General features: G+C 51.4%; 1 protein-coding gene across 5 annotated transcripts in view; it reads left to right on the top strand.

Moving 5' to 3' along the window:
* Positions 1 to 20,407, top strand: part of CDH23 (cadherin related 23) — a 177,326-nt gene that overhangs the window by 97,123 nt on the left and 59,796 nt on the right. For all 5 annotated transcript variants that reach the window (XM_085064346.1, XM_085064345.1, XM_085064344.1 and 2 more), the window contains exons 12-16: positions 4,394 to 4,543; positions 5,271 to 5,429; positions 18,904 to 18,968; positions 19,493 to 19,730; positions 20,275 to 20,380. In XM_085064346.1, coding sequence (XP_084920472.1) covers positions 4,394 to 4,543; positions 5,271 to 5,429; positions 18,904 to 18,968; positions 19,493 to 19,730; positions 20,275 to 20,380 — 718 coding nt within the window. The remainder of the gene's footprint in view (positions 1 to 4,393; positions 4,544 to 5,270; positions 5,430 to 18,903; positions 18,969 to 19,492; positions 19,731 to 20,274; positions 20,381 to 20,407) is intronic.

The following is a 20,407-nucleotide window of genomic DNA, read 5'->3' as shown; positions in this document are numbered from 1 at the left end:
CTTCCGGGCTGGCTGATTTGGGAGACGTGGATATCCCTTCTGGACATGCTGGTGTTCTGTACCTGGTGGCTAGATGCAGTATCACAGGGAGAAGAAGAGGGTTTGGCCATCCAGGAAAAGGAACAGGGCATCCTTCAGCCCATTTCCTGTGGCTGCAGAATCCATGGATAAATGCTAAGGGAAGCAGCAGCCTGCTCTCCCAGGGCATACCAGGGAAACCAGCTCTCCCACCGTGTCTTCCACTTGATTTTCCTCGACGCGGTTGAGTGAAGAGGAAGAAAAGGGCAGAGGCTGTCTGAAGCACCACTATGATGGCCTGACATTTTAAAATCATTTTGAAACAATTCTCTAGAATAAGCATATTGAGAAAGGTAAATGGGGAATTTAAAATAAGGAAAACCTGGGCCATGGGAATACGCTCCCTTTGTTGAACAGAGCTCCATCAGAGACCCCCATCAGGATATCCTGTGTGCCCATGCGTGTGCAGGTGGCAATATATGAATCATCCAGAGCATATATATGCATATGACAGGCACAAGCACTATAAATATGATCTACATGGCAAGAAACTGTAAAGGGGAATTGACGGCGCACAAGTATTCTCTCCCAAAAGTGCCAGCTGCCAGTCGGGCTGAATTAGATTTCACAGGGGTTTTTGCAATACATGGAATTCACCAGCAAATTACCCTTAAAGAGGGAAAATCAATCATTTGGAGCAGAGATAAGCTGAAGGCGAGGCAGCCTCGGATTGATCCCGTCTGTGCAGGCGTGTGTGGAATTCAGCAGATAACCTGGGGAGAACAGGGAAGGAGAAAACTCCTCCAGGAGGGAGGGAGCGGGCAAGGACTGACACTTAGGATGGACAAAAAGATGGGAGAATAGGGCTGCTAGTGTGGGAACGAGGATCAGAGAGGTTGGGGAGCATTTTGCTCCAGGCATCCTGCGTTGCCTGCCAGCCCAGTGAGTGCCTAAGAGATGCAGGGGACAAACACCAGTGTCCAGTGAGCCCTCAAGTGGGTAACTGGTGCTGGGAGCCCGAGCTGGCTGGGCAGTGGGAGAGAGGCAAGCAACACCCAGAGAGGCTGCTCTGAGTTAAATGCCTTGAAATGGGTGGAGGGAATAACCCCCTTCATGCCTTGTGTTCTCAAAGGAGGGATTAAGCGTTATTGGTGTCTGACTCACTAGAGCCAGGCATAAGTTATCCAAGCCCTACAAAAAGGCACTAATTGCTTTCAAAATAAACCAAATTTCTTTTTCTCCCTTCCTTTACCTCCGCCTCCGAACTCTCAGCTCATTCCTTTCTTCATAGGCTTCCCAGAATGAGGAATGTTAAATCCTCCATTGCTTGATGTAGGTAATAGCCCATGCCTAGAAAGTGACTGGAAGGAAGGCTCTGAATTTTGTTCTTCAGGAAGGCAGGACTCTTCATTCTGGAAAGGCAAACGGCACTGAGCTAGGGTGGTGGGAACCAAAGGCAGACCTGCACTGAGGCAGTGTGAAGAAGACAAAACCAAGGATTCCTAGGCTGCCTTTCCCAAATCTAGTTCACTTTGTGCTGAAAATGATGGCAGGAAATCAATCTACCTGTGCACCTCAGGGAATGGTGTGGTTGAAGAAGGGCTGTCTGCTTGTCTAGGGATTTGGATTATTTTATTTTGTATTTTGTTTTCTTGTGCAGCCATTGGTAAGCGATGCTAAATATTTGCTTTGACTGCTGGAATAATTTCTATAGCATTTCCAGGTGCACTCCCATGAGGAAGGGGCTGGGTGGGAGCAGAAGTGATGGATGAAGCCAGCAGGTGATAATGGGTGAACAAGCAGGGATAAAAATGATAATCTATCCTCAGTCCCAGCTGAATCAGCCGACGTGGCTGCCTCAGCCTCTTGATGGGAGAAGGGGTTCCCTGATTCTTGGTGAACTCTGCCATGTGAGTGTGGATTGCAAGCGGGGAGAGCAGATTTTTGGCCATGATTTACAGCAGGTGCATGAGCAGGTCCCACCTGATGCTTCAGATCTCTGGAGTGTCACCTGTACCCACCTGCTGGCATCCCATACCCTCAACCTGAGCTCCTGCCCTCGCCTGCCACTCCTACCTGTGCCTAAGGTTCTCCCCCTGGAATTCTGGAAGGATATCAGCACATGGGGCTGCCAAACAGGCCCGTCACGAATAGTCCAAAAACACAGTGTGCTCAGCAGTGGTGGCTTTTCTGGAAGCAGGGTATGGGTGTGAGGTTGGTGTGGCAATAGGGCCATGGCGCAGCTCCGATTACTCGCTCTGAGGAATACGCACGCGGAGAACAAAGCCGTAATTATGCCCAACTGCAGCTCCAATTGTCTTTGAGCTGAATTGACACGAAATTTCCATCAGTTGTAGCACTGGCTGAGAGATTTGATTGCTAAGAAGGAGGCAGCAGGCAGCAGCCTCGAGCCACAGTGAGGGCTTGCCCCGAGTGCTGGCATGGGATGACAGGAGCTGGAAAATGTGTGGCTGCATCCCGGCATTGGGTGATGGCAAACTTCCCTCCAAAACCTGGTTTTTATGGGTCAATTTGTTTCAGAAGGAGACAGGTTTATTATTGTAGGGTTGCTAAGTTTTGGCAGGCTGCTCCTTAATTTGTGGCTCTAAAGGAAGGCAAAGAGCTTGGTGTGTTTGCAGTGGTTGGGAAAAACTGGAGCCATGCAGGATCTGGGAGGTCAGGGCATGGAGAGGGGAATGAGCACGTAAAGTAGGTCACTGATAACATCCTCATCCTCGTCCTTGGCCCTGCAAGGAGATGATGATGCTTGGCTGTGATCACTGCACACCAGGACCTTTGAGAGCCTGGGGAAGCAGTGCTTGTTTTCCCTCTTCCCAGCCACGTTCCAAATCCGTTGTTTGCTCTGGGTGGCAAGAGCAGGTAGGAAGGGGTGAGGGAAATGTAAGCAGCTCCCTGTAGCTTCCTCTGGAGTGGGGGGTCCTTGCTGTGAGCTGGGCTTAGCCAGGCCCTTCTGCTGGGCAGCTGATAACAATTTGAATATTCAGATTTGCTTTCAGGCATCCGCAGGGGGCTCGCAAGCTCCGGGAACCAGGAGCAAGGAAAGCAGCATGGGGGCCGAAGCAAAAAAATAAATAGCTGAATAAATATATAAATGGCAACTCGCAGCAGCTCCCGAGAGGCAGCTGTATCCCCCTTCTCCAGACCTCACGTGGGGAGACTGAGGCACTCGAGGGGCTGCTAATTAGGGATAGTGGGTATCTGGAGCTGATCTCCTTCCCCAGCTAGAGGGGAATTAATCCACCCGGCTCTCTTCGTGCAAATACTTGGATTTCTTTTGATGTTTCAACTTTTATCTCATGCCTCCCAACAAACTCGCTCTTCTCTGGCTTCCAAGAAAATCCCTCACATCTCACTGCTGCAAAAGGTGCTTTTGTGTACCGTAGGGAGGGCACAGGCCCTGGGAGAGATCCTGAGAGCTCAGCAGCTGAGATGGGCAGAAATTCCTCAATGAAGCAGCTTTTTGTCACTAGTGAACAATGGTTGTAAATCAACATCCTGACGATAGGGTACAAAATAGCGTGGGAAGTAATGCTTCCTTCTCCATTCTCTCTATCCTCTGCTCCTTTCCTCCCAGGGGTGTGTCTGGGGTGTCGGGAGCATCCCTCACTTCCTTGTTTTGCAGTAAAACAGCTCGTGAAAAGTGTCAATCTACACTGAGATGCTCCCACTGTCCGCCAGCAGAGCACTGCTGGGTTCCTGAGGCACTGGGTGCCCCTGTGTGGTTCTGTGGGTGCCCTCGGGGCTTGCTCCTGCTGTGGGGCTCCATTGGGATGTGCTCAGTGTGCCCTCAGCTCCACAGATTGCACAGAGGTGTGAGAGAAGGGCAAGGCAGGGATTCTGCTCATGTCACCCGCTCTGAGCGGTCACACTTAGGCAGCTTTTGCTATTAGTGCCCCTTCGTGCATTTAATTGGCCACTTTTCCTGATAGGAGGGAGGTCATTCAGGGAAAATTGGAAATTCATCTCTGGCAGCTTCTGAGCTTGCTTTTCATGTGCTCTGCTGGGCTGTGCTCTGGGAAGGGGGCTGTGCTCAGAGCAAGGCTCCAAAACTGTTGGTATGTTGGTGGCCTTGCTGCTTTGCCGGCCTTTGTGAGAGGAGGAGTTTTTCCAGTTCCCAGGTTGAGCTGTCTTACTGGAAAAAGCCTTCTGCATGGGAGAGGCACCTCTACTGTGCCCCCAGCCTGAGGCAATGAAATCCCAGTGCGTGATACCCTGAGCAGTGCACAGACCTTCCACCAGCAAGAGGGACTTTCCCTCTGTGTGCTGTGCAGGGTCATCCAGGGATGCATTCCCACTCGTCTCACGTGCACATGGATTTTGTATAAAACACCAACTTTCCTCTTTCCCACCCCAGGGACCCAACAGCGTTTTTGAGGTTTACCTGGTGGGCAACAACTCCAACCACTTCATCATCTCGCCGACCTCCATCCAGGGGAAGGCGGACATCCGTGTCCGCGTGGCAGTGCCGCTGGACTTCGAGACCATTCCTCGCTATGAATTTTCGGTAAGGCTGCACTGCTGGCCTCTGTGGAGCCATCTTCCTCTCTGCTTCAGTACTGGAAGGGGGCCTATGAAAAAGATGGGGACAAACTTTGCAGCAGGGCCTTTTGCAATAGGATAGGGAGGGATGGTTTTTAATGGTTGATTTAAATTAGGTATAAGGAAGAAGTTTTTTTTCATGAGGGTGGTGAAACACTGGAACAGGTTACCCAGAGGGGTGGTGAGTGTCCCATCGCTGGAAACAGTCAGGGTCAAGTGGGGTGAGGCTTGGAGCAACCTGGTCTAGTGAAAAATGTCCCTGCCCCTGGCAGGGGGTTGGACTAGGTGGCCTTTAAGGTCCCTTCCAAGCCATACCAGTCTGTGATAATCCACACTATGAAATAATGGAGCACTACAAAACAGCCAAAAAATGAGAAATTATAATAAAGAAAGAGGTGGGGAAGATATTTCCTCTGCACTTTCTCTTTCCAACATCCAAAGGCTCAGCTGCAAGAGCTTAAACAGAGCAGGGCCATAAAATCTTTATAGAGCATAAAACTTTGTTTTAAGAGCACCTATCAGGTGCCAAAACCCTCCCCGTCTTCCTGCTCCAGCTCTGTCGGTGCTTTGCCTTGAGCTAGCTCAGCTGGTGAGGGAGCTCAGGAGTGCCTTGTTTTCTCCACCAAAGAAGGATAGGTAACTCTCCCAAGCTTCCCAGTGTCTCCCTCCTCTTGCCCTCCTGTTTTGCCCAGCTCTTCGCAAACGAGAGCGTCCCAGACCATGTCGGCTTCGCGCGGGTGAAAATCAACCTCATCAACGAGAACGACAACCGGCCTGTGTTCAGCAAGGTCCTCTACAACGTCAGCCTCTTTGAGAACACCACCGTGGGCACCACTGTCCTCCAGGTCCATGTGAGTAGGAGCATCCCAGCTCCCATGGTCAGGTTCTTGGCACGTGTGGTGGCTCTGTGGTGTGCCTCACCAAGGGACAGCCTGGAAAGGGAGGTGCTGGTGGTGGGGTGTAGCCTTCTCATGGGCTTTAGGAGCAGAATCTTGACCTTTCCTGTTCTCTGGGAGATGTGCATGTGGTTCCTGCCATGCCAGCAATTCAAAGAGAGTTCTGCACTGCATTTCTTCTGCAGATGCTGATGCCAGTGGTCACGGTCACCTTGGTGTGGCCTTTCTCACTGCTCTCTTGGGAAGCATCATCTTCCTAAACCAAACCAAGGCTGGCTGAGCCATTAAAAGGGTGAAGGATGGAAAAGGAGGGGAATGGCTCTCTTTATCAGAGCATGGTGTTACATGGCTGGCAGAAGAACAGAGGCAGGCAGAGATGGTGGTGGTGATAGCAGGGGGTGTTCCCATAGGGCTCTTTTCCTGTTCTGTGGGTTGGTTGGGATCTTCATGGAGAAGACACATTTCCTGGTGTGTGAGAGCAATGTCAGTGCCAGTGTGGTGCACAGCAAGAGCCACAACAAAAGCCTGTGCTGAAATACATTTGGAATAGGCATCAAAGCTCCTCTGGGATGGGGAATATCACAGCAGGGAGCATCAAAACCCCTGCTATACTTCAGGTGCATTGTTACCACTTCCACTAGTCATCAATGAGTTTGCTTGGCTCCCTCTCCAATGAATTTGCTCCAGCTGCCCTCCTGGCTGCCCCCTTGCCCCCTGCTCTCCCAAGGCCCAGCCTCTGGTCTCCCATCCGTGCAGGAATGCCCATTCAGAGGATAAAAGCTGGGACAAAAGAGTTGGGTGTATGTGCCTGTGCGTAAGTGTGTTTACTTTACAAACAGATGGTGTGAAACTGTATAGAGCCCCGAGCTGTTCCCATCTGACAGTTATTAATATTTCAAGCAGATGTTTAGCTAGTCAGGCCGTCAGACACTAAACAATGAGATTGTTACTGCGTCTCCTCTTTCCCCAACTTCCAGCTATGCCAGCATTTCAGAGCGAACACAAAATGCCAGGAGTTGAATCTTCTATGATAAATCAGAGTGGATGCAATTAGAGCTGAAATCCAAATTGCCCTCCCAGCTGATCCCAAACTTTTAACAACCCTCATAAAGCACTAGCTCTTCCTGCTGTGGCCGCTTGCCTTTGAGCTGCAGCCCTCTGGTCGCTGCCTATCTGCAACTCCAACTGTCCCACATGCTGCAGACAGAAAGCCTGCTTTCCTTGCTAATAAATTTCTCCTTTTTTTTCTTCTTTTCCACTTGCTTGAGAGCTCTTCCTGGATATTCACACACAGGGGTTTGGGATGGGGTGTTGGAGAAAGCCTGGCCATCCACATGGTGTGACCACTTTTTTGGTGGCCACTGGACATCCTCATGAAAGGGGACTTTTGTTGGCTTCCGTCTTTTGTGCTCCTTTGTGCAAATTAATGCAGGTTTGGAGACACAGTGGGTTTCAGGGTGCTGAGGACAGATCAGGTGGCTTGTGGGATCGGGATGAACAGGGGAGTATGTGGGCTGGGCGAGTGGTTGCCCAAGGGTGGCAAGAGGCTTTGTGCCAGCTGCTGCCAGAGAGGACCGAGCACAGCTGGCAGGACAGAGCAGTGCCTGCAGCACCTTCCTGGCAGGGAAACAAGCAGCTAAAACCACAGGAGCTGAGGCAAAGGGAGGTCGCTGATATTCTGCCCAGCCCAGCATCCTGGGGAAGGACAAGTTACTCACAGCAGCCTGGCAGCCCCTGGGCTGTTTGCCATCTTCCAGTGAGTGCATCCCAGCTATCCCCCCTCGGCTGTTCCTGATGGGGTGTGTGTAGGCGAGGGGAAAGGCTCTCCTCAATGCCACCCTCTCCAGGCTGCCCTCGGTGTGGCCAGCTGAAAGGGAAAGGCAAAAGGAAAGAGTGAGTAGACTTCATTTGCAGTGACAAATGGCCATTTGTTTCTACAGCATTTCGGCTCCTAATGTCAGTGACAGCAGAGAAACATTGCCTGTTACACATATAAATCAAGTGTAAAACAACCCCAAGTGCAGGCAGCCAGCAGGGACCCAGAGCTGCTGCCTGCTCTCCGCTCCCTTTGCCCAGGGATGCATGGCTTAGATCTGAGGATTCCTGATCAAACCTCAGCTGCTTCCTTTGCATGGTGCAACCTTGTCCACCCTCTAAGATTTTGTTTGCTCTCTGCTTAGCATTCCCTCTATCTCCCTGTCCATCCATCCTTCTGTTTAATTCTGTCCCTGAAAGGCATTTATTGTTTAGACTCAGGTGGCCATTTGCTTGCACAAGAACCTCTGGAGAGCCCAGGCTCCATGGGAACAGCTCCTGCCCCTTGCAGGGAGCCCACATTCTGTCCAAAGGCAGCCTTCTCTCCTGCCTCCATGCTCTTGGAGCATGAGGACCAGCTGAGGGAGCTGGAGGGGCTCAGCCTGGAGAAGAGGAGGCTCAGGGGGACCTTCTTGCTCTCCACAACTCCCTGACATAAATCATGGCTGTTTGGAGTTACATGTCCATTGCATGTCCGTGATGACTGAAGAACAAGCAGCCTGTCCAGGGCTCTGCAGTTGTTAGAGGCCTCTCTCCACGCAAACTTAATTTTTTCCCTGCCCCAGACTCTGCCGTGCCAGGAAAAGGCAGGCTGGGAAGGTTTGGAGGTCCCAAACAGCAGCAAACACCTTCTGTGAGGCTGGAGCAAAGCAGGGAGGTGAGCAAAGCTCAGCCTGAAGAGATGGGCCAGTTCTGCCCCAGCTACCAGCAGATATTGAAATACTATTTCTTTACTGAAACAACTGGCCATGAAGCCTTTTAATAACATAACAGAAAAGGTCAGAGAAAGAATTTCACACTTCTTGAGCAAGCAGGCAGCCAGTATAACTTCATGCCTTCCAGGAGCGAGGCAGCGAGATCACACACTGCACCCTGAATTAACTGGGGCTCTGACACCCCCACCAGGTCCTGCCTGCCTGGTGGCCAGTGGCTTTTGATGGGTGCTGGCTTTCCTAAAAGCAGGAGCAGGCTGGAAGGATGGACCTTGGAGAGGTGTGGTGAGGTGTGGTGCCTGCTCTGGCATGGGGCAGAGGACTCAGGGTTCTGTGATAGGAAGCTCTGGGGAAGGGCTCTGCTAGGGGGGATGAATGGCTGTGTCCAGCTGTAGCCATGATCACAGAGTTATAGGATGTTTTGGCTTGGCAGGGACCTTAAAGATCATCTAATTCCAACTCCAATGCTGTGGGCAGGGACACCTGCTAATCCTTTAGCTCTTGAGTCCAGAGGCAGGACAAGCCTGTTACTCTCCATCCTGCTCCAGGCTGCCTCATTACCAGCAGCTGGGAGTGGTGTCAGTGCTTCACAAGCCCTCGTTTAGCACCTCAGCTAGGACAGGAGAGCAAAGGGCAGTCTGAGGGCTCTGTGCCCAATGGCTTGAAGGGGACAGATGCTGGTCTGGTGTCAGACCTGGTTGCCCAGGTCTCTGCTCCCTCTTTTTCCAGGTGTGGAGGGTTTGGAAGCAGTCCCCTGGTCTTGCTCTGGTGGGGCTCCCCTGAGGAGCTCTCTGTGACATGGCCAGGGGGTGAGCAGGAGGGAGCTTTCAGCTGGGGAGCTTTTCTAGGTGGAAGAAACTACATAAACATGGCCTTGCATCTGGGGTCACCAAGACCCAGCCCTGCTTCCAGTGAGCTCCCTCCAGCAGGGAGAGGAGGGGGGAGTTCAGCCCAGCATCCCCTCTGTCCCTTGGGTGATGCTTGGCTGGGAAGCTCAGGGAAGGTGCCAGTCTGTGCTCACGCCTGTCACACTGAGCCTGGGGCATCTCAGGGTCCTGCCTCACCCCAAAGCTGTGGGGTGTGAGAGCAGAGAGCACAGTGCCCCTCCAAGCCTGCCTTTGGACACTGCTGCTTTGCCAGCAGGCTTCCAAAAGCCAGGGAGCTGTGCTCCAGTTGCTGGTGTATTGGCCAGACCTGGAGAATGGGGAAGGGGCTTGAGACAGCCCTGCAGGAGGTGGGAATTAAGGGGCGGGAGATCTCCTTAAGCTCCTCGTACACTGCAGATCTGCACAGCAAAGTCCTCCTGAAAAGCTCTGATAACCAAAATCATTAAAGCCCAAACAAACCGAGAGTAACTTGTTTTTAACACAACAATGCATTTGATTTGCCTTGAAGGGTCTAGAGAAAAATGGTTCTCCAGGGAAGTGTGGAAAGTAATCCCAGCTCCGTGATCCCTCCTCTCCGCTTTATTTGCCCGGGTCTGGCTTGGCTGCACAGGCTGGGATCAGTGGCTGTGGGCTCCATCAGCTGCCTGGCAAGTAGCAGTGAGCTCTGGGAGTGCTGCCTGCCCCCTTCCTGCCCACCCACCCTGGAAAATGGCTGGATGAAGAGAGGGAGACACAGAGAGGCTTGCAGGGAATGAATTGTCCGCTTGCCCTCCTTCAAGCCCCACACAAGCATCTCCCAGCAGGCATTAGCCCCTGCTGCTCCTGAGCCTCTCCTGCCAGCTCCTCCTTACACCAGCCAGGTCAGGCATGGATCAGATGAGCCACGCGTTGGAAATCACATCAACACCTTTCTGGGATGGTTGTGTAGCTATTTGTCCCGAATCCTTGCTGAGTTAATGACTTCCTTCTCCCTGGGACCTTGTCCTCCCCCAGGCCTGTGAGGTTATGCTCTCTGCCTTGCCTTGGTGTCCTCCTGACCCTGAAATGCCTGTGGTCCAGGATGGGGCTGGGTTTCTCCTCACAGCAACCAGCCTCAAGATGTATAAAAGGGATGTGGAGACTTTTCAGAGCTTTAAATATTCACAGACACACACACATAATGTTTTCAGGCAAGCTGCTGGTAGGCTTTCCAGAGTGATCTTTTGGAGACCCTCAGGAATAGTGTGAGCATCTCCAGCAGACCTCAGATTATGAACTGTGATGCCCAATTCAACCAGCAGGCATTGATTCCAGCATGGAATGATTTTCTGTATCTTGTGATCTCTGGCAAGGCAGGTAAAATAAGCACTGTGTTCCCTCGAGGCTTGATAACCTGAATCTCTAAGGCAGTCTTGTGTGTAAAAAACCCCACTACTTTCCCTTTTTTTTTAATGAAGTCTGGATTATAATTTTCAGGTTATTTGATGGAGGAGTTGGAGAGATGATCACTCTTTTTGGCAGATGCATTAGCCTGTATATTCTTATATATGTACATGTATTTAATATATATACATACTGGTTCACATTCCTGAGCAGTCCCTTTCTGCTACCCTCCGTGGTTGTCTCTTCCCTGAACATTGTCCCTGACACATCCATTCACCTGGATTCTCATCTTCCCCCTCCCTGCCGCCGCACTTCCTCGGGAGAAGCCTTGTTAGTAAGAACCTAATGAAGTAAATGCGCTAATTAACCTTCCATTACTCTCCTCATTAAATCAACCTTTAATTTGGTTGGCAAAGTTCCTCTCCTTTACCACCCAGCTGTCAGTTTTCTTCTGCTGCTTCGATCTCTCTTTGGCCTCACGTCGGGGATGGGAAAATCGATCCCAGCCTGATTTTCTTTCCCCTTCTTTCCAGCCAGCTGTAAATGCCAGTCAACAAGAAAGTAATAATGTACTTTTCCCACCCTGGCAAGGAGAGTTGCAGACATCAATAAACAGCTATTTAGGATGCAAATCACTTTCCCAATCAGCCATCAGCCTTTGAGTTTGGCAGGGATGATGCCATGGTCCGTGGGTTCCTGCAGCCCATCACGGTGCTTTGCAGCCATCCCAGAGCAACTGTGGGATGCCCAGAGAGTTGCTTCTCTAGGCGTTTGTCCAACTCCAAGTCCTGATGTGGAGGGGATGAGGCTTTGCAAGCATTTAGGGGTTCCTCTGGTTGCCTTCAGAACTCACCCCACCCTGTGTCCCTCCATCCCTTTGGCCAAGGGCACTCACTGTCCCATAACATCTGAGGAGCTGCCACTCTCTGTTGTCTCTTGGTGATCTCCAAACATTTTCTTTCCACTTTTTCTTGGAGAAAAAATGAATGCAGGGGAGCAGAAGCAGTCAGAGATCAAAGGCAGTAATAGAGGCTGTAGCTCTGAGATGTTGGTAGGTGAGTGCCTCACCCTGAGCTGCTTTCTCTCTCACGTGGTGGTGGTGACTGTGTGGAGCAGCCTCAAGGGAAAAGCTGCACTGCTCCCGATTTTGGGAAGGCTGCATTGGATAAGGACGCAGCCACTGAGGGCAGGGAGTGAGGTGGGGAAATACCTTGCAGATCAGTGGGTGGATAAAAAGGCATCTAGGGATGAGCACACTTACAGCTCCTGTGGGGAACTGGTGTGGGATAAACCATCCCCTGCTCCATTGGTGGCACCTGGGCTGCCCTCCCAGCACTAGGACCAGAGAATGGTGTAGTCCATCATCTCCTGGTGGTCAGCAGGACAGCTTTCCCTGATGCTACCGTGATGACAGCACAGGGTTTGTCAACCTGTCCCAGCTGACTGACTCTCTACATCTTGCTCAGGGCGTTGAGTTTGTGTCCTGCTCTGCAGGGAGTCGCCTGCCCCACCTATGTTAGGAGTAAGTTGCACCTCCTCTACCTTCTCACACAAGTTAGGGAAGTACAGGATGGGGAAACACTGGGAGGACTCCAAGGCCAGCCCCCTCCTTTCTTTCTGCTTTAAGTGAATGGAAGATGTCTTGGAAAGTCCTCGCTGCAGAGGAAGAATGGTCAGGGTGATGGTAACTGGGGACTGCCAGCCAAATGTCCAGGGCAAGCTGGGTGTTGCAAAGGCTCAGGCATGGGGAGAGCATGTTTAAGAAGGCAGGAGGGTGTTCAGAGGACACTGGTGGGAATATGAAAGCATGGCTCAACAGCAGCTCATGGAGGCTGGAGAACCCTCAGTTGGACATTTCTGATGTCCTCCAAGCCTGGACTCTGTCCCTCCTTCCTTCTCCCTGCCCGTGGCCCTCACAGCTCTCCCTCCCTGTCAGCATCTTAATTGATCTTGTTCTCAATCCCCCCCTCCCCAGTGTTCTGTCTCCAGCTGTGCTTAAACAGAACAAAATCTCTTCCAATTTCCCTGCCGCTTAAAAGAAAATTGAATCCTTTATCTGCAAGAGGAGAGGAAAACAGCAAACACACGAAACAGTAAAGAGTTAAATAATCAAAGCGGACGATTCCAAATTGCCTGGAAAGTTAAACATGAATGGCTTGGCTTCTTCCTGCGTGCTCCTTGGGTTTTTACAAGTATAAAAATATGCTTGCACTCCTTGTTCCCGTTAAATATTCTTATCAATCCAGCTCTGTAAATAAAGGGAAGGGGAGGAGGGAGGTACCAGGCGTGATTGACAGATCTGAAGTCCTCGTCTTTCTGTCAGGGCCCAGTGCTCTTTGGCTGTGTTTATCTCTTTAATCTAAATATCAATCCGTGAGACCAAAATGGGGTGGAATAGGAATCATGACAGCCTGAGCGCTGAGGAGAGAGAGAGACACTTATTGCAGCTTGTGCAGCCGCTCCCTGTCCTGATGGAGCTGTCAGGGAAAATGCACAGCGAGAGCACAGAGGTGGGGAAACAACACAAAATCACTGCCTGGCCCCTTCCCCCTGCCCAGCCAAAAAAAAAAAAAAAGCAAAGAAAAAAAACCAGCAATTCAGCCCGTGAAATGGGAAAGAAAATCAGGAAGCAAATGTAGACCTGCTCCTGTCCAAATTGCATCCTGCAAATCACAGGACAGGCAGCAGGATTCCCCCCATGCCTCCCAGTGTTCCCAGTAGGAGACAGGATTGGGTGGTTTTCCTTTGCTGCTGGCTTTGCCTGGTGATTTGGGATGTGGCTGGGAGTTAAAAGTAAAAGCTCTTTGCCATGAGAACACCAGGGCTTCACACCTCCTTCTCAGCAGTCCCTTTAGGGCCATCGCTGTCTTCACCTTGATACATCCTCTCCCAGACTCCTCGTGCTTTTACAGCCACAAAGCTCCAACAGAGCCAACACTCCTGGGATTTTAATCTGTTTTCCCAGCTGGCTTCTGCCATCCCCTCAACCTCCATGTCTCTCCCAAAGAATCCGAGGCTGTGTTTCCTCGAGCAAAGGGAATCATCACCCAGTGGGAATCAGCACCCAGTGGGTGCTGTTGGCTGAGTGACACTGTAACGGAGACAATGTCATCCCTGGACAGATGACCTAGAGCTGCCCAGTGCTGCTGACAGGCTGATGGTGAGGTGTAAGTTACCTGAACTGGGCATTGGGGACCCATTAGATGTGCAAACCAGTTGGGCTTTGCCATTCCTTTTCTCCAGGCTGAGATGCAACATGCTCATGTCCATCTCCTGGCCAGGACCTGTTCAGCTCATCCCTCCTCTGTTTTTATCCCTGGTCTGCCTGCTGGGCCTCTCACCTGGATGAGGTGGAGTTGCAGATGGTGGGTGGCATGACTGGCTTCCCAGAGCTCTTGCGAGCACTTTAGAGATCATTGAGGATTTATATTCCTTCCACCAGACTTTGACCTTAATTTCTTCCATTTTGCTGGGCTGTAAAATTCATTAGAGACCCAGCAGTGAAGTGATTGAGATGTCAAGCCAGGCAATTGTGGGGTTATTTAATCACTCGGATGTGCCACTTGCCATTTAGGTGGACAACAGGAGAATATGAAATCAACGCGGTTCATTAGTGGAGGACTTGCACCCAGCTCTAGTAAAACCCACTGAGGTGGGCATTTAAATGGTCTTGGGTGTCACCAGTGAAAACCCACGCTGGAAAAGCCTGTTTGTCTCACTTTTGGGCCATCTTCTGTCACCTGGTGTTTTAAAGCCCAGTCTCCAGCCATTCCAGCAGCCTGGCTCCAGTAAATCACTGCCCGCTAAATCACGGCTGCCCAGGCAAGTGTTAACCTTGCCTGTGTGGAGCTGATGTTGCAGGGGCTGCTGTTATAAAACACAATCAAGGAGGCTCTTGTTTTCCCTGGTGGCTGGCAGAAGAGGTGGGGAAAAGCTCTGCCATTCCCAGGGGGGTTGATTGACTATTTCTTCCCCCCCCAGCCAGGTTCAGCGCAGCCCTCTGGGGTCATTAGCGCCGATTGAGCTCCCTGGCTCCGGGCAGGGTTTGGAGCTGCCGGGGAAGTGGTGGCAGCAGCGGTAGCCCGGCATTGCCTTGATTCCCCACTCCCACCTCCTTCTTTCCCGGCTAATCACGCCGCTGGGCTCCAGTGCCGGCCAGCCACAGGCTCTGCTCGCTCCTGATTGCCACCTCCCACCGGGCAGCCTCTCTTTAAAAGCCTGGGAAAGAGCGCGGCCGGGGCAGGCAATGCCGACAAAAGAGCTGTTTTCCGACTAAAGTCATTCCATAATAACTTTAAGTAGGTTTTCCATTGGTTTTCCATTCCTCTTTCACAGCCCGGTGATTGCATCTCACGGAAGCTCTTGGCCTTTCACATTTGTCTCCCCCAAATCACAAATCAAATCCCAATCCCGGTGGCTACCAGCAGTTAGCTGTTATTCCACTGGGACCTGAAGGTTGCCTTGAGGAAGGGGTGTTTGGATGGTTGCTTCCTAACACATGCAGGTTTTGGTGGCTCCAAAAATCAGTAGGATGCCAGGGCGTGGCTCCCGACCCTGAAATTCTTGTACCATGGTCTGAGCAGCCTGTGGCTACCCAGTCAGCCCCAAGCAGCAACTGCATGTACCTCACCTTCCTAGAAAACGGGAAAAAAACTAGGAAGCAGATGGGAATCCTCCTTCTGTTTGCTTTCCCAAGCCGCAGGCACCTTGCTGGAGCAAGCCAGGGGTGCAGGCAGGGACAAGGCTCTGCCCGGTCACTCTGGTACCCTGACAGCTTTTTGACGTCCTGTAATTGCTTTCCTGCCACGACTCTTTTAAGCAGAGAGCTCCTGGCCAAAGCAATTTGTTCCCCATCAATTTTTATTTCCTGCTTTGTGCATGTGAGGGAGGGAAAACAAAGAGGGTGAAAGAGAACAAACAGAGCTGGGACCTGCTCCGTGCTGAGCGAGATGTGGGAAGGGTTTGGCTCTTCAGCCAGGCAGGACGTGGCAACCCTAATCATCATTCCAAGGCGCTCTGCTCGCCCCTGCAACCACCTTCCAGCTGCTCATCCCTGTCTGACAGTTTTGCGGGAAGGACTGCCATCCCAGAGGCTCCATGGAGGTCTGAGCCACCTCGAAGGGCTCTTTTTGGTTCTTTAAGCCCTTGCCAACTCCTCCTGCCGTGCTCCCTGAAGCTGCTGTGAGTAGAGTTAATCTGCGGCAGTTTAAGGAGTCGTTGAGTGGTTCTGGCGGATGATGAATGTCTAAACCATTACCGGGTGAAGCTCCATGGAGCTGTTTAAAACTGAATTCTCCCATGTAAATTTCTGCTCCATCAATCCTGATGACATGTCAAACATTGCTATTGTTTCCCGAACAAATTGGACGACATGCCCTTTCCTGCAGATTTGCCCACGAGAGCAGAACCGCTCTCGCCAGCTCCTCGCTTTTGTCTCCGACTCTGCCGGGCCTGCGGGTGGGGAAAAGGGTGGATGTGGTGGCCCTTGGTGGGACAAAAGGAGACATACCAAATATTTGTACTTGGGGGATCAAAAGGAGACATCCCAAATATTTGTGCTTGAGGGATGCAGATAGACAAAGAGCCGGTCTGTGGGTATTTTTGTGTGATTCATGTGCTGGGTGCCCACGCCGTGCTGCGGCTCAGTAAATTAATCCTTCGGGTTATCCAGGCTTCCTCTTCTTGCCACTCTCCCAGAGTTTAGCTGCACGAATGTGTGGTTTTTTAGAAATGGTCTGCGCTTGTGACAGCTCATAAAAGTACAGATGTGGACCTGCGTTTTCATCCTGCCCTGTTGCAGGCTCCAGTGGGCAAATCCCGCTTTAATATTCTGGGCAGGAGAGGAACAGCCATAAAAGCCATTTGATTGCTTCTCCAGGTGGAACCCTGAGAAACTTCCAGCCAGATGCCTTTCCTCCCCGGGCTGTGGGAATGGATGCTTGCATGCTGGGGGGGAAAGCCAGTCAGTGATGGGGAAAAGCCACAGGAAAACAGCTGGTACCCGGGGATTGCTGACAGCTCAGTGGGATTTGGGGTGTTCTGCAGGCATGTGCTCCCTGGGAGCCCTGGGCATCTCTCTGCAAAGGGAGTGTGTGTCACCTCCCCAGGGGTTTGAAAGCTGAGCATTCTTTTTACCCTTAGAGGGGAAAAAGCTTGGTAATGCAGAAACAGGCGAAGATCCCAAATTAAATATGCTGAGCGTGCATGGTTTGGCTTATTTTTTTTGCATGTTCCCTGTCACGCTCAACTAACCTGCTCCATTGCCCAGCATTATCTCCATGATGCTCACTTGCCAGGAAAGCCATCCAGCCGGCCTCACCTTCCACCTCCCCTGGTGTAAATCAGGGGCGTTAATTAGCCTGGCTGGCTAGGTGGTGCATGGGGCAGAGGCAGGCTGCCCGTCCTCCTGGCTCCTCGGGAGAGGGGCTTTTTGCCTCGCTGGCACTTTTGATGTCATCACAGCTTGTGGTCCAGCCACCCTCCTGGCTCCCCTCTCCCCAGGGCTCCCATTCCCTCCTCACTAACCTTCTTTTAACCTTCCTCCTTCCCTATCTTTTTTTTTCCCCATCAGAAGAAAATTACACTTTCCCAGTGTTGTCTGTCACCGCAATAAGCACTTAGGAGTGCAATTGTATGGGGCCAAATGAAGGGAATTCGTTTTGCCTGTGCATTCTGGTACTGTCAGACCCCCTGTAAATCATTATCTCATCACCAGCCCATCCAGGTGCATGGAAAATGCTTTTCTGGGCTCTGCTTTCGCACCAGCCACTTAGGAATTAATGGGACCAAGGGATTCACAGCGGTTGTGGGCACAGAAGTAATAGATAGGAAAAATCCTGGCTGGGAGGTTGAGGGCAGGCAGTACTGAGGGTGCTCAAAGTGCTCAAGGATTCTGGGGAGAGAGAACCCAAAAAAGGGGCTGGTGGCAGGTGTTAGGATTCAGGATTAACCACAGTATGAGCTGGCTGAGGGATGCTGGGGTGGACAGATGGTGGGTTGACCCACCTTGTCTCCAGGTGTTTTCATATGGAAAAGTTCCCAGGCTCTGCCTGGGATGGAGCACCTCCATGGATGTCCTCTGAGGGAGCAGATGTACCCCAGAGGGACTTGTCCTCCCGGAGTGGGTGCTGCTCACTCTCTGGGCATCTCTCTAGGCAGATTTCCATAGGTTTGTTCCATTTTACGGAACGCAACTCCAATGCCCGTGGAAAGGAAATTGCATCTTAGCAGTGAAGAGGAAAACCAGCAAAATCAGTAGGTCTGGAAGGCTGGATCCACCAGAACACCCTTTGGCATAAAGCAGCAGGCATTCACTGCTAGGGCTTGGAAAATGTTTGGGGAGAAAAACTTAAATAATCCTATCTGGTTTTCATGTCTTTTGTTCTCTGTCACCCCATGGTGTGGCAGGTGAGCAGCACAAGGGGGTAAAGTTGTTCTCGAGCTCCTACTCTGCTCTCAAGGGTAATCAAGGCCATCAATAAATCTGGAAGGTTTTAGGAACAGGCTGTATTCCATGCCACTCCTAAAATACAGCCTTTTGCCAGTATCTGGACGTAAAATGTGTCTTTGACCCTGCTTCTTCACAGACCTGTTGGTCTCTAAGTATTCCAGACAGGACTCAATTTAAAAAATATACTGGGGGAGAAAAAGGATATTTTGGGGACAGAATTCCACTTCCCTTACCTAAAAATAAAATTTTCTGCTCCTTTTTCCTGCCACCACTCATGCATATTTTATATATTCATTAGAGCAAAGACTTTAAAACACAAATAAATCTTGCCTTGCTCATCCAGAGCTGACACAGTGAGTTGTGCACACTTTCCCCAGAAGGTGCTGGTCATTTAGCCGTGACCAGCCTGCTCCAGCTCTGGCAGCTGCCGGTGGAGTAGGTGCATCCCACAGCATCCCAGGCTGCTCTATCCATGGGATTGCAGCAGATTGCACCCCCAGAAGGGTTGTCCTTGCAGAAAGCAAGATTGAAATCACTTTCCTTGCTTTTCCAGATCTGTATTTTAGCCAGGGGGGACCATTCTGAAATGTGGTAGGTTTTTATTCTTCTACTCCAGAATGCAGAGGGAAGGATATGAGCTGTGGATGCAGAGTCCCAGCTTTCTGCCTTCATGGGGACAGGATGGGTAGCCCTCAAGAATTATCCATGGAGAATTTTATTTGAGGTGTTCTCCCTAGGTTTGCCTAATGTGTCAGAGAAAGTAAGTACGCATAGCATTTCCCACTGCGAAAAGTTTTGGGAATGATGCTGAGGAAAGTTGATGGAGAGCTGCTAGCTAGAGCAGGTTGAGAGTCAGGGATGAGCAGGGGAGTGCAAACAGCCCCAGCCTTGCAGCTCTTGGGGGATAAACGGCAGCACACAAGGTGTGCAATGCAACATTTCCATAAATACTTTCATTTAGTAATTAACTTTTCTTTTTTCAGGCAACTGACAATGACGTGGGCACATATGGGAAAGTCAGTTATTTTTTCAGCGATGACCCTGACCGGTAAGTGTGACTGACTGACATGACTTTGATCCTCCAAAATCTTCTTCTAACCTCAGTAGGAAGTCTCAGGGTGATCAAGGGCATTGGCTGTGTCCTACCTGTGAGATGCCCTATGAACTCCTGTCTGTGCTGACTCCCAGAGGGGCAAGTTCAGCACCTGCCTGATGCTCAGCACATTTAATTGCTTTGCTAAGGTGGGACCTGCAGGCACCAGCATTGCTTGAGACCAGTGAATGTTTTCACAGTGAGCTGTTGGCCCTGGAGCAACACCAGTGGTGGAAAGTTGGGGAATATACATGGGCTGCCCAGCAGAACAGATCTGGGGGCCTCTGCACCCATTTTCTCTGACTGTGGAGCAGCACTGAGGGTTTCGCACTGCTCAGCTGTGTGGAGCTCTCAAAGGTGTTCTGGGACCTAATAACTCTCAGAAAAAAGTCATGAACTTCACACTGTCTGGCTGCTGCCTCTCCACCTCCAGTGTGTGGTCACCAGGGCTTTTCCCCCTTCCCTTGCTGTCCCCTCAGTTTCTCCCTGGACAAGGACACGGGTGTGATCCTCCTGACGGCTCGGCTGGACTTTGAGACCACGCAGCGCTACACACTGACTGTCATCGCCCGGGATGGCGGCGGGGAGGAGACGACAGGGCGTGTCAGGATCAACGTCCTCGATGTCAATGACAATGTCCCGACCTTCCAGAAGGAGGCCTACCTGGGGGCCCTGCGGGAGAACGAGCCCTCCGTCACCCAGGTGGTCCGGCTCCGGGTGAGGGACTGGAGTGGCTCCTCCGTTTGGGATATGCAGCAGGGGGACAGGAGTGGGTTAGAATTACAGAATGGTTTGGGTTGCAAGGGACCTTAGAACTCAGCCAGTTTCAAACCCCTGCCATGGCCAGGAACATCCTCCATAAGACCAGGTTGCTCCAAGCCCTGTCCAACCTGGCCTTGAGCCCTTCCAGGGATGGGGGAGCCACACCTTCCCTGGGCAACCTGTGCCAGGGCCTCACCACCCTCACGGCAGAGAATTTCTTCTTCATATCTAATCTAAGCCTCTGTCAGTTTAAAATGATCACTGCTTGTGATGGGTTTAACACACATCTTCCAAAGCAGGTCCTAACAACCAGTTTCCTTCTTGCATGAGAGAAGCAGGGGAGAGGAGGCTGGTACCCAGACCCCCTCAGGGCCCCTGACGGGCACACCTCCCTCCATCACTTTTCCAGTCTCCTTGGGCCCAGCCTGCACTTCCCATCCCCTCAGCTCTCTCCTGGCACAGCTCCCATGCCCATGTGTTCCCTCTGCTCGCACCCTAGGCATCTGACGAGGACTCCCCTCCAAACAACCAGATCACCTACAGCATTGTGCAGGCGTCTGCCTTCCGCGAGTACTTCGACATCACGGTGTCAGAAGGCTACGGAGGTAAGCGCCGCTCTGGCACCACAGGGC

Source organism: Lichenostomus cassidix, chromosome 6 (genome assembly GCF_008360975.1).
Source record: "Lichenostomus cassidix isolate B80296 chromosome 6, HeHo_3.0, whole genome shotgun sequence".
Classification (NCBI taxonomy): domain Eukaryota; kingdom Metazoa; phylum Chordata; class Aves; order Passeriformes; family Meliphagidae; genus Lichenostomus; species Lichenostomus cassidix.
This window is presented reverse-complemented; position numbering and strand designations above follow the sequence as displayed.